General features: G+C 36.8%; 1 protein-coding gene across 3 annotated transcripts in view; it reads left to right on the top strand.

Annotated features, from left to right (window-relative positions):
• Window positions 1-14,876, top strand: part of Maoa (monoamine oxidase A) — a 63,592-nt gene that overhangs the window by 11,279 nt on the left and 37,437 nt on the right. For all 3 annotated transcript variants that reach the window (XM_005080545.4, XM_040733659.1, XM_013120878.3), the window contains exons 2-3: window positions 3,806-3,900; window positions 9,922-10,059. In XM_005080545.4, coding sequence (XP_005080602.1) covers window positions 3,806-3,900; window positions 9,922-10,059 — 233 coding nt within the window. The remainder of the gene's footprint in view (window positions 1-3,805; window positions 3,901-9,921; window positions 10,060-14,876) is intronic.

Raw genomic sequence — 14,876 nt, 5'->3', positions numbered from 1 at the left:
CTTTCTCTGTGTTCAGAATTTGATGGTGTCTGTGTGGAACATTTGTAGTGCATTTGAAATTTCGATGAAAGACTTAAGCAAATAATGAATTAAGAAGTAATTACATTCCCCAACTTAGGTGAGATTTATTTATCTAAAGTGAAGATAAATGCTTAGCAATAATCAAATAAATTGAGACTGTCTAGACAACCAGTCTGTTGAATTAAGGGAAATTGAAGTTAATTGTTAGATTAATTCTATTTATCACTTGAGACTGCACTATGTTTTTAGTTCATTGAAACTGAAAGGATTGTAAGATTTGGCCTTTTCAAGAAAACATCCTGGTTGCTCCTATCTGATTCTCTGATGATCTCTCTCTCTCTCTCTCTCTCTCTCTCTCTCTCTCTCTCTCTCTCTCTCTCTCTCTCTTTCTCTCTCTCTCACACACACACAAACACACACACACACACACACACAGACATATCCACAGAATGATTTATCTCCCAATCAGCACAAAATCCAGCAACAAGCTTGTGTGCATACTGATATACTTGTGTGTTGGCTAGCATAATACTTTTTTAAAAATCAGAAAAATGGCTATTAATACTTCGAATATTCTAACTCCCTTGGACACACACACACACACACACATACACACTGACCTGATAACTGTCCCTGTTAAGCTTTCTTGGTTATTTGAGATGAAGACACAGCCCAGTGAAACTTTGCTGGCCTAGCTAACATGTATAAGACCTAGCTACCATGTATAACATGTAGCACTAGTATAAGACCTAGCTACCATGTATAACAGAGCACTAATAAAACCTACCCTGTTGCAGGGTATGGTGGTATACATCTTTAATCCCAGTAGAGACAGAAGCTAGCAGACCTCCATGAATTCCAGGTCAGCCAATGTTGCATAGGAAGGCCTTATCTGAAACAAAACAAAACAACAAGACCCCAAACCAAACCAAACCAAACCAACCAACTAAACAAGCTCTGTCACCCTCAGCCACATGAATGTGGTTTTGTTTTCTTGGTATGTAGTTTTTCTCATGATTTCAGCAAGCATTCAGACAGCTGCAACATAGCAGGGTCTCTATTCTAGGGAAGCAACAAGTTTTCATTGAGCTGGCATAGTTGCATGGGCTCGTAAGGAAAAAAGAAGCTCATATTTGAGACCTGCTCTGGCCTCATATCTTGATCCTGTCTGATTTGCTTCTTACTCATTGCTATCTGGCCACACTAGCATCATTGTTTATAGCACACACACAGACATTTCACAGCATACTTTGAAAATAGGATCCCTACTATTTCCTCATAATTCCTTTCCCCCTGACTATATTTTTTTCAATTTCACCCTTTCCCCTTCCCTTCTCTTTTCTTTCCCTTCTTCCCATTACTTCATTCTTTCTTTGACATGAATAGTCCTGCTGCACAGCCAGGCTGGCCTTAAAATTTCAATCCTCCTGAATGAACATTCTGAGTGCAGGAATTACAAGAATGTTCCACCATGCCCAACTGAGATTTGTTTTTTTCTTCAAGTTGTCATTGAATTTTGTAGTGATTGGGGGAAGAGTAGAGTGCATAAATGGTTAAGGAGTGTAGTCTCAGACTTGTTTCTTACAGTAGATATCATCTTTTGCTTCCCTCCAAATTGACAGCTATAGTTGTTATATTAGAAAAGCTTCTCTGAAGCTGGACATGCTGCTGCATACCTGTAATCACAATACTCATGAGGTTGAGGCCGGAGGATTGCCGACAGTTCAAGGCCAATTTGAGCTGTAAAGCAAGACCCTGTCTCAAAAAAAAAAAAAAACAAAAATGAAAGAAAACACCTTTCTAGACTTCAAAGTTTGTCTGTGTTTTACCTGATAGCATTAAAAAAAGAACTCTCCTGTGTTTTCTAACCTATTTGTCTTGAAAATTCCTAATTAGTCTTTGTCTTCACAATCAACATGAAAACTGAAACATTAACATTTATTTATTCAGAATCATGGAAGAAATGTTTTGCATAACAATCATTCCTTAATATCTGAGAAGGTTTGGTTTCAGAACTCCTGTGGATATCAAAATAGGAGGATCCTCAAGTTTTGTTTTGTTTTTATAAATGATATAGTTACACAGAACCTCCATAATCATCCCATATACTTTAAATCACCTCTAGATTACTTGTAATACCTAGTAAAATACAAATTCTGTGTAAATAGTTTCCATGTTATTTGTAGAATAATGTCAGAATGTTTGAATATCTTCACTACAAACCCAATTTTCATTTATTTTTTAATTAAGTAATGTTTTGGAGGGCAGGGTCTCCTGTAACCCGGACTGGCCTCAAACTCAAAATATAGTTGTGGATAAATGACCTTGAATTTCTGATCCTCTTGCCTATACTTCCAAGTGCTGGCATTATAGGTATGCACCACCATACAAAGATGACTAGCTACTAAGGTAGTATTTGAAATACAATGAATGCAGGTTGAAAAATAAGTATATACAAACAGGTATTTCCTTACTCTGAGAGCTGAGAGTTCATGCCAGCAATGGTACTCCAATAATCATGAAACACGACATTTTGATTTCTAATTTTATTCCTCAACAAAAGGAACCAACGTTTACTACAGAAATGGGTGATTGCAAGGCTTGGGCAGGCAGGGAAGATACTGTGAGCCTGGGGTCTCCTGAGGCGCCAGAAAGTAAGGAAGTTCTTTGCACATGGTCAAACACAAACTAATAGAGGCATGCCAAAAGGCACACAAGAACCAGAGTTCCCAGTGAATAATTTGAATAATTTCAGCAATAAATAATACAGTATTGGATTATATACCGGAGTACAAAACAAATATCTGTGAGTCCATACTAATGATTGAATAAATAAATGAGGAGAAGAAACAATTCTATATTGATGAAAAATTCTCAACAATTTCTATAAATACAGTACCCCCATAACTTCCTGTTGTTCTAATGCAGAGTATGCATTGCAAGTACAGTATAAAACGGAGAGTGAATGTGTGTTTTTATAGTGGAGAAACCTGGGAAACTCTTGCTGAGCTAGGTGATTAGATTAAGGTTATCATAAATGATCATAATGCTGATATCATATGTCTGTGATGAAAGGTAATTTATTACACTCTTTTAACTTTTCTGCTACTGCTATATTGGATTTAAACTGTATCTTTTATAAAAGCTTTTACTTATAGATGAGAATCTACTCTTACCTTTGATCTAATGAATGAAGTTAAGCATAGCTCCTAACCCTAACAATCTTAGACTCTACTAAGGAAAACAAAATTTAGGAACCATGTAATACAGATATAAATAATAGAGGGTGATAATAAAATTTAAGTTGAGTAAAATCTAGAAATCTGAGTGCTGATGGAGGCATGGAAGTTTTATAGAAAAACATGCTCTTCTGTTTATTTAATTAGTATTATTTTAGTACTAAAGATGGAACTCTGGGTAGGGGGCATGATAAATACTCTACCACTGAATCACTGAATCCTATACCTGTTTATACAGTCAGAATTTCTGGAAGAGGGCTCACAAGTTTCTCTAAGTATGATTTGACTACTCTAGAAAAGAAGATACACTTTCAAAAAGATTACTATTTTTTTTGTAATAGCCAACCTTATGTACAAAATGAATGAGCTAGTCATTTGGGAGATCCTTTATGATAGCTAACAATATTGCTCAAAATTTCTTAGAATAATAGCAAAATCAACAGATTAGGTGTACTGCTCTTTACTTATTTTCTGGGTAGATCTGGTAAGTCTGAGATGCCTGGCATTTAGATGTTAAAGTTTCTTCTCTTTTATTTTGCTTGTAGGGTTAGCTGCTGCCAAGCTCTTGTCTGAACATAAAATCAATGTCTTGGTTTTGGAAGCCCGTGACAGAGTTGGAGGAAGAACACATACTGTGAGGGTAAGTGATTTCAATACTTATAGCATGCCACTTAAAACTCTAAATGGGGCCACTTGAAGTCATAGCACTGGAGAAGATCTCATGAGATCACACAGTTAAGCCATTTGCCCACAAAGTCTAAGCTATTTCATCAAGTAAGTGGCCTTTTCTTTCTTTGCTTGTTTATTTGTGAGACAGTGTTTTTATCAGTAACTAAGGCTGCCCTTAAACCCAGTATAGTTCTGACTGACCTCAAATTCATTTTTATACCTCAGTCTTCCAAGTGCTGGGATTACAGATGTACAGTGCTGTGCCCTACATGAGCATTCTTTTCAAGAAGTACTGACTAGATAGTGATGGCCTCTGATTTCAATCACATACTAGATAATACAACAAATGTGAAAAATTAACTTCATTCCAGTGTTGTAATCTCTATGTCAGAGAGTTGAATTGAGTATATAGTATGTGTGGCAATGCAATAATTTGGCTGGACTAAAAGTAATTTTATATTCCTAACACACACACACACACACACACACACACACACACACACACACACAAAAAAAGGGGTCCTTGTTTATTCCACAGTATGCAGCTTAAAGAAGTGTAGTGGCTCTAGTATGCAGAAGTAAATGTAGCATATCACTGTGTACCTTTTACCCTTGGCCTCTGTTCAGGTCTGGTCTAGCTACATGTAAGAAACAGTTCTTATTACATCACTGCCTTTTTCACAAGGACCTACATTAACATTCTAGAAAACTGCAGGCTGTTATACAATGCTAGTGTGTCTATAAGTAACTGAATTTGTGGAATCTCATGAAAGTACATATGGAGAAGATATAAGGAAATAAGGCCAGAGATGGAAGTTTGTGGGGTATGTAATGAGACAGGAGACAGAGCTTAGAGAAAAGCCAGAGAAACTAAGAAGGATCACCAGACTACAGCCTGACACTGGAGGGAAGAGGAATGAATGCTGGACAGTGCCAAATGGTATAGGAGGAAGGCAGAAAAGATTCCTTTGCTTATGGCAGAAATTCAGTAATGACTCCCTTTGGTTGAGCACAAAAATAGAGTGGTAAAGGCTAAGTACTGGTAGTGTAAAAAAGCATATTGTTTTTTTAAAAGGCTAGAAGGAGAGAATGTCTGCCTAGATAGCTGTTTCTGCTAATAAAAGAATAGCCTACACAATAATAGTATCAGTGGTTTAGGCAGTGAAAACATCAACTTATTTCACAGAAGTTTAGTGGTAGATATTCCAGGATAGTACAGGAGTTCAGCTTTGTCATCGAGCCTTTATATTTTTCCCACCCTTTGTTCTACCATTCTTTACATGTTGGCTTTTACATTTTGGTAACAAAGTGAGTACTGTGTCTCTAAGCAAGTCTTCTATCAAGGGAACAAGAATCACTGGGCCTTGCACCTCACAACAGCAAGCACTGCCCTTGAGAGGGCTAGGCAAGGGCGAATGAGTTTAAGACCGACCAGCCTGTGCTGCATAGTGGTGTCTTGTTTCCAAACAAAACAAACAAAAAAGGAAATAGAATGAAAGAGCAGTACTATCCTTGGCTGAGACAAACAGAGCGTTTCCTTTACCAATAAACTCCAGGCAGACATTTGTGTCATTAGGCAGAGTGGCTATGCAGGTGGGGCCTGGGAAAGGAAGTATTTAACATTTTCAGGCAACAGAGGAGAAACAGGCATAAAAGGGGATTTGGAATGGCTACTACAATAGCTGTGTGATGTCATCTGAACTAGGATGGTGCAGTAGCTCTTTCAGTCATACCATTTCATGCATTCTATCTATTATGTGCATATACTTCACTAGACTCATGAGGCCTGTTTTTATGTTGCTCAGCTCTAACAGTGTGTCCTAAACCTTGTTACCTCATGTGTTGTCTATAGACCTATAGCCTAGAAGCAAGAGTTAATTCTCAGGGCTGCTGAATCTCCATTTGCTTTTTAATAAGATTGTAAGAGGAGGCTGCAGATATGCTGCTCTGTGGTATAAAACATGCTTGATTCCTTTACTTAGATATAAACTGAAATTAAATTTATTTTGAGTAGTTCTGAGTGTTTCCTTAAATATAGCCTCTATAGGTTTTGGTTAAGTGCACTTGTTGCTGTTGCAGAGGACCGGAGTTTGATTCCAAGTACCCATTTATAAATCCAGTTCCAGGATCTGAAGACCTCTTGTGACTTTTATGGGTACCAGGCACACCCATGGTGCCCATGGTGCACACACATACTTGTAGGCAAAACATTTGTGTACATTAAAAATGTACAAAGGGAGTGAGGCAACTGGAATCTCTTCACAATACCTACTTGAGTCTATCTTGGATAAGTCCTACTAGTATTTCACATGCAAGTCTTCCAAGAAGCTCCTGTACACCTTTACTTAATTTTCTGTTTGTTTTTGAGACAGGGTTCACTGTGTAGCCCTGGCTGTCCTGGAACTCATATGTAGACCCAACTGGCCATGAAGTCACAGAGACCCACCGCCTCTACCTCCCAAGTGCTAGGATTAAAGGCATGAACCACAATATCTGATTCTTCATTTTAATTATTTTGAGATAGGGTCTTGCTGTGTATCCAGGCTGGCCTTAACCTTTGAAATGATGGAATCATAGGTGTGTACCCCAACAATAAATCCATCTTCAAATTGAAATAGAAAGCATTGTATGGTAGTGAAAAAGACAAGTTGTTTATTCTGTCTATATTCACTCAGTGTATATGATTTTTCTGTCATTCCTGAAAAAATGGTCTTTAATTTTAGAGGTAGTTATTAATTTATCCCTTAATCCTACTTTTCTTATAATTTAAACCTTTTGCTTATTAAATAGAAACATTAGTCATGCTGCAGATTTTCAGTTAAGAGCAAGTCATATAAAGGAAATGAAATTCTGACATGCTTATCCCAATCTATGTTATTGACTTGAGCTACTTGGCCATATTGCTCCATTTATATATGTCAGCAGCAGACAGGAATTATTAGCATCTATTCAGCACTGTACTCTTTGGTATATGAGAAAGAAATCTTAGAACTACATAGAAATGAACACTTAGCATTTATATTTCAAATGCCTAGAGAGAGAAAAAGAAGGCTTATGAAGGGTCAGAATGGTATGTAATAGAAAGCAAAATCAAATACTTTGAGAATTGATTCAAACAACATAATCAATCAGTATAACTTTGGAAGAAGAAGTCATGTGAACTATTTGGATCATAAAAAAACAAAATTTCAAATTTGATATTGTCACCTGACCTCTTCTAATGAAGTTTTCTACAAATTCAGAACTTTAATTTTGCATAATTAAACTATAATTTTATTAATTAATAAATTATTAAATTTATTAATAAATCAAATTAATAAAGTTGGAATACCAGCAAGGCCACCACAAGGTCAACAAATTTGTTTCCTAAAGCTTTTCATGTTTGTGGCCTCTTCAGCTGAGTAACATTTTCTAAATAAAGAACAAGCACAGCATAACATTACACTTCTTAATGTTTTCCTGCAGAACCCCAGGTACCCATGAGTATTTCTGATTTTTAAAGAAACATTTTGTGGAATGCCTCACTGTTTTTCCTGCTTCATTTAGGATTACTTGCTTTAAAGAGTGTGTCTGTATTCTAAAGAAATGTTTAGGTATTCCCAAGAGTCTCCTTAGTTATGGTAAAGCAATAGAAATTTATTGGTGTACTGACTCCAGTTTTATTCTTAAAAAGATGTTGGAGACTAAAGAATCTTTAGGAGACAGTATTGACAGTTAGTGAAAGAAAACATGAAAATTAGGATATCCCGATTAAAGAAGTCAAAATAGCCTTTCACTGCTACCGATGAAGCAGGATGTAAACCCTGAGTAACTCCTCTATAGAAATAAGTAAAATGATAATTAAAATTCACTGTATTGATCTGCCAGAGAAGTTAGAAATTAGTAGATATAGATGTCGAACAGACATCTCAAAATTAATTATCCAAACTGATTTTTGTGTACTGGATATGAAACCCAGAATATACTGTGCAAGAACTGAATCGCTGAGATTTAACCCCATGCCTAGAGAACATTCTTGTTGAGGAACATAAAACATTCACTTTGGAGAGCTGCTGGAATTTCTCAGTGGTAGAACAGTTTTCTTTCTTTCTTTCTTTCTTTTTTTTGTTTTTTTGAGACAGGGTTTCCCTGTATTGATATCGAGGCTGTCCTAGAACTTGCTCTTGTAGACCAGGCTGGCCTCAAACTCACAGAGATCTGCCTGCTTCTGCCTCCTGAGTGCTGGGATTAAAGGTGTGCACCACCAACACCCGGATGGTAGAACAGTTTTCTATCATGTTAAATGTCCTAGGTTCTCTTCCCAGCAATTGCAAAAGCAAGACTTCTACATAGTAACTCAGCAAATATTTGGGGTCTTTTCTAATACATCCAGACCAATGTTCATTCTGTCCAGAAATTATTTTGCCTTTGTCTTCAAAATATGTTTGGAATTTATTGTTTTCTACTTTTGTTACTGCTACATTAAGGTGGGAGCCACTATCACCTCTAGGTCAGGTTACTGCTGTGGACTGCTGATTTCCCTGTTTTACCCTTGTTCCCTATAATTAATTTTTAGTATCACAGCAGTGAAAGTGAGTCATTGAAATCTAAGTCAGATCCTGGCACTACTCAAAGACTCAGTCTCCTCACTTAAGTTAAAAAAAAATCAATGTCTTTCCAATGTCCTGGGAAGATTCCCTAATTGACTTCCTCTCTTGTTCATATTTTTCCAGCCCAGGGAAGTATGTATATGAGGAAAGGTTTTCAACATTTCTTTTTAGGTTGGGCTGCATCTTAGAACTAAGGGCGAACTGCAAGAAGACTAGGCTATATGTGCATTTCCTTCTAGCTTCAAATCTCAGATAGTGAAAAGAAATAGTTATCTAGTATCATTAGTATCTCATAAATCTTTCCTGAGAAAAATTACTTCTAGAAGTCTACTTATTTCTGCAAGGTTTTCAAATACAGTGACTACTACACAATAAAAAATAATCAGGCAAGTAAGGATAAAAGGCAATGAGCACACTCAATAACTGATGCAAACAAAAGAATAGAAGTACTCCTGACTCTAGTAGTGGATCAGTATTTATCCCTAGTATTGGGAGCCCATTCCACATAGAAGGATACTCTCTCAGCCTAGGCACAAGGGGGAGGGCCTAGGTCCTTCTCCAAATGATATCACAGACTTTGAAGATTCCCCCATGGAAGACCTCACCCTCCCTGGGGAGCAGAAAGGGGATGGGATAAGGGGCTGGTGGGGGGCAGGGGAGGAGGGGAGGCAGAGGGAACTGGGATTGCAATGTAAAACAAGCTTGCTTCTAATTTAAATTAAAAAAGGAAAAAAATTAAAAGTACTCCTGAAAGAACTTATTAAAATGCATAAAGGAGTTGTAGGTTACCAACATTCAATTTGTTGATTAAATCAAATGGATTGATAGAAATTAGAAAATCTGGAAAAAGTGGAGAGCTGCATTTAAGAGGGAAAAATAAAATAGTTTTACCTTATAAGAGAGTTTACATATTTATAAATAATTAGTTACATGAATAATTTATATTTTTAAATAGTTTTGCAGTGATTCATTTTTGCCTAGAAACGTGTTAGAATGTCACTAGAAGCCCACAAATGTGGGCTGATTTAAGATTTCATCCGGCAGAAATCAGGGAATTAGGTTTAATAAATTCCTGGGTGACTCCTATAGCAATAACCCAAGAAGTTAATAAGTTAAGTGATTTGCAAAGAATCTAGATCAGCAGGATGAACTATAATGTTTTTATGTGTTGTATTGCTGAATCAGCTTCACCAATAGCTCTATAAATGGACATGCCTACTGAATTGGCAGACAGTGTTCCCCATCTTTAGAGTGGAAGAGAAAAAGGGTTTGAGTTTCAAGTGAACATTATAAATGACATGCAAGACACAACTAAATTAGCAACATAAACATGATTTTTCATGATGAAAATATTTCTTGACTACAAAGTTTAAATAAAATCTTCACTTTTCCTCTTTCTGCAGAATGAGCACGTTTCATGGGTAGATGTTGGCGGAGCCTATGTGGGACCAACCCAGAACAGAATCTTACGCTTGTCTAAAGAGCTAGGCATAGAGACTTATAAAGTGAATGTCAATGAGCGTCTGGTTCAGTATGTCAAGGTAAGCCTGACTTTTTATTTGTATGTCCAATGCATGAACACTTTATTTGAAAAAGATTTGGTTTATTTGTGATTTTTTCTCCTTTTTAAAGTTTATTTTTAAATTCTTTCATTGTGTGTTTTCATTTTACAAGGTGTGATGTATGTTACATAAGTGTATTGTCATATAAGCATTTATTATATGTTGAACATGTTCCTTCTCATACTCTTCCACCTTCCTTTCTCCCCCCTCCCATTAGCCTTCTTTGTACCCCTAGTTTTGCTTCTACTTTCATAATTGTAAGTATATGTATAAAATCTAGGAACTACAAATAAGATAAAAATAATGATTTTCTTAATATAATTGTCTTCAGCTGTATAAAATTTTCACCATTTCATTGTTCTGTATAGCTGAAAAATCCCATTATTTATATATGCCATATTTTCTTTATCAATTCCTGTGATGTCTACGTTGGTTCCATAATTTAGCTACAATGAATAATGCTGTAATATTTATGTGTAAATATTTTTGTGATATTTTGATAAGGAGTCATTTGGTTAAATACCCAGGAATGGTAGATGTGGGCCTTATAGTAGATCTAATATTAGTTTTTTTTTTTTGCAAGATCTCTATACTGATTTCCATAGTAACTAGAGTAGTTTACATTCTTACCAGACTGGTATATAAATGTTTCTTTTGCCCACATCCTTCCCATGATTTTTTATTTGTTTTTTAATGATGGCCATTCTTGCAATAATGAGATGGAATCCCAATGTAATTTTCATCTCTAATGGTTATTGTGTTTCATCTTTTAAAAACTTATTTGTTTATGCCATTAGTCAGTTTATTGATTGAATTCTTTAATTTTTATTGTCTACATTTTTGTATTTTTTATATATTCCAAATATTAACTTTGTATAAGATAGGCAGAAGCTTTTTGCTCACTGAAAATGTTTTTTTTTCATGTTTAGTATATTCTGGTCATGGTTTCTTCTCTTTCATTTCCTCCTAGATCTCCATACATCCCCATCCATCCAACTCCACACTTTCTCTCTCTCTTTAGAAAACAAGGAGATAAATAAAATAAAGCAGAATTTAGGGAAGAAAAGAAAATGCATAAGAAACACACACATACACACAAATATAAACATCAGAAACTGTAATATACAAGCAAAATACCAGTAAGATAAATGCCCAAACAAGCAACACATGAGACAAAAAGCAATCTACAAATACCATTGCTGGACATGAGGCCCACCCTTACTTATAGATCCAGTGAGATAACACTGGAATAAACTAAGTTTTCCTTTGCAAGCAGCTGATTAGAGTAGCTTCTTAGAGAGTGGGGTTCATGTCCACTTCCCGCTCTCAGCACTGCACCATCTGGCTTGTATCTGTGCAGGCCTAGCAGAAGCTTTTTTTTTATTTCATGAGGCTTCCATTTGACAGTGTTGGCATTGTTTTCTTAATAACTGAAATCCTATTTAGAAAATCCCTAAATATATGTAAACCTTGAAGTGTTTCTCTACTTTTTTGTAACAATTTTCAAAGTCTCAGGTCTTTTATCCTACCTTAGTTACCTTTATGTTGCTGTGACAAAACACCATGACCAAGGTCAGTTATGAAAGAAAGCATTTAATTGGGCTTATGGTTTCAGAGAGTTAGAGTCTTTGATAGTGGAACAAAGAAATGGTGGCAGGAATAGTTGAGAGCTTACTTCTGAATCTGCAAGCAGGAGGCAGAGATAGAGAGACGGAGCAAGTACACTGAGAATGGCACAAGTCTTGAAAATTCAAAACCCATTGTTAGTGACACATATCCTCCAACAAAGCCACACCTCTTAATACTTCCCAAACAGTTCCATCAACTGAGGACCTAGTATTCAAACATATGAGCCTATAGGGCCATTCTCCAAAGTAAATTCTGCGAATAAATGTAACCTTTTAATTGTCACCACCTGTAAAATCAAAAAGCAAATTATATACTTCCAAAGTATGATGCCACAGAATATATTTTACTGTTCAAAAAGGGATGAATCAGGGCACAGCGAAGAAATACTGGACCAAAGAAATATTGAACCCCAGCAAGGTAAACTGCAAATCATGTAGTTCCATGTCTGATGTCAAAGAGCTTAGATAGCTCCATCTTGCTAGCCTTGCTGCCTGCAAAGATACAGCTTTTTTCTCAAACACGCAGCTCTCCTTTGCAGATATCTTGTGGCTCTGGCACTTGTAAAATTTTGGAGATTCCAACAAATCCAAGTTTCACTTTAACATCTTTATAGAGTTTCTCAGGTAATCCTTGCAGGGGCTCTCCTGCCCCACTCTTGGCCTCAGCAGCTCTCCTTAACCATGGAGGAAGATCCTCAACTTTTTACTGTATGTATCCTTGATTCTAAAAGCCAGAACCATGTGGACAACACTGCCTAAGTTTAACTACCAACTTAGGGTGGACCAAGCATCTTTGAATCACATTTGTAGAATCTTTGGTTTGTTGTTGATTTTTAGGAGCAAAACATTCCTTAGGCCTTTTGTTTTCACAAGTTGGAATCTTAGCTTGATGGGGTCTTGTTCTGAGGACATCTCTCCCTTTATCCCAATGCAAATCAGGCCTGGCCTTGTTCTCATCTCTTTCAGCAAAAGTCTTGGCCCCAACATTAAATTTCTTGGTGCTCTTTTTCTCTTCAAACTGTATCTATTGCCCCACTTATTCTATTTCATAGTAGACTTGCCTAGGAATGATTACTAATAATTAAGCAGCAGAGTCAGTATGCTACTTTGAAATCACCTCTGCCCAAGCAATTAATTCATAGTGTTTTAATTTAGTCTCAAGCAAATTCTTAGGACAAGAGCAGAAACATGTTACATTCTTTACCAAAATATCACAAGAATCTTTTCTAGCCTGGTTCATATTGCTCTTTTCCTCTGAAGCCTCTTGAGCTAGGCTTCCATAGTCCACATAGTTTTAAACACTGTCTTTGCCAGGTTCCTGCCAGGATGGCCAATTAAGCCCTACTTACAGTGCAGGTATAGTCCCCATAGGCTCGTATGTTTGAATACTTGGTCCCCAGTCGGTGAAATTGTTTGAGAATGATTAGAAGGTATGGCCTTGTTGAAGAAGGTGTATTGCTGGGGATGGACCTTGGGGTTTCTAAAAACTTGTGCCATTTCTAGTGTGTTCTCTGTGTCCTACTTTCAATCAAGATGTGAGCTCTCAGCTTTTATCTAATCACCTCACATTGATCCGCCATATGGATTCTAACCCTCTGAAATGGTAATATCAACCAAATGGTTTCTTTAATAAGCTCTCTTAGTCTTGGTGTTTTGTTATAGCAATAGAAAAGTAACTATGATACCTACTATAAGCCTCTCAGACTGTATCCTACTCTGCTTCCTAATGAATTTGCATGACACAAGCGATGGAGTTGCCTGGACAGACAGACAGACAGACAGACAGACACACACACACACACACACACACACACACACACACATTTCCATAGTAACAAGCAACTCCCAAGTCACCTAAGAGTCAGTTCTAAAGGCCTCAAAAAACACAATATGAGGCCATTCTAGGTTTTGAATTGGTTCTTCTGCATTCTCAGCCATTGTGTGTTTGAATACTTTGTTCATTTGCTTTGTACCTGGCTCTTCCTCTTGGAAAGTATAGCTTGGTTGTGCATTTCCTAGTGTTCAAAGAAGAGATTGTTTAAACTCAGCTCCTCAGATCCACCTAAGAAACAATGCCCTTTTCCACTGTTATTGTTTCTCACTTAAGCCAAACATGTAGTGACTGGAACCTAGAAAAACATGCTTGAGAAATTAACTTTATAATCTGTTATTGTAGGTCGCTTCCTGAAATTAAGGGGTCATTTGCTCATACCAAATGACAGGATTTCCATACCAGCCACCACACCTCTTTGTAAAAGCCACATCTTCCCCTGACTGTATGCAATCATATTATGTCTGGAAGCTAAAGCATTGGGAGTTTCCTAGGAATTAAGGACACTTGTGATCTATGCACGTAATAGACAACCAAGAGGTCAGAAATTTTAGCAAATTTGGTAAACACCTGGCTTGAGATGCCTAGGAGTGTGTAACAGTAACAGGTGAGAATATAAACAAGTAGCCTTTAGAAAGAGCTCAGAGGTTGGGGGTGAGATTGGGGATTGGTGGGGGGCATTGGAGGACAGGAGGGAGAAGGAACTGGGATTGGTATGTAAAATAAGATTGTTTTTAATTTAAATAAAAGAGACAATACAAGCTCAGAGGTTAAGAGAAGATCAAAAAAGTATTAAGAGGTTTCATAAGGTGGTGACAGCTGAGGCTATCTCAGGGGCAGAGCATTTGCATAGTATGCATGAGGCCCTAGATTCAATCTCCAGCATCATAAAGGTATTATACAAAATATTTTGAAATGTTGGCTTCTTTAGCATATAGTCAAATCACTTTCCTAGTTTCTTATTTCTACAAAATATGGCATTTTCCCAGCCAAATGAATAACGAGAACAGTAAAAATAATAGCAGCTCCCATTTACAGAAACGTTTTACATTTTCACATTTAATGTGAAAAGGGAAACCAAATCTTTAGTGCTCAACTATTTAAATAGTCATGGTAACCTACTCTGCATTTCAACTGCAAAGTGTGATAACTAACCTGGAAGCCAGTTGAGCAGACTTGTCTGCATGCATTCTTCCTGTGAGTCAGGTGCTGAAAGATCTCTGTTGTTCCTAGAGGCTAACAAGAACGAACTAAGTCCTTTTTATGTATGACTTCATTATACTTTTCTAACTGTCACCTAGGCTGTCATGATTTTCCCCCTCCTATGGATAAGACGA

This window comes from Mesocricetus auratus, unplaced genomic scaffold (genome assembly GCF_017639785.1).
Source record: "Mesocricetus auratus isolate SY011 unplaced genomic scaffold, BCM_Maur_2.0 Super-Scaffold_100033, whole genome shotgun sequence".
Taxonomy (NCBI): domain Eukaryota; kingdom Metazoa; phylum Chordata; class Mammalia; order Rodentia; family Cricetidae; genus Mesocricetus; species Mesocricetus auratus.
Note: the sequence above shows the minus strand (reverse complement) of the source record. Positions and strands in the feature narration are given on the sequence as shown.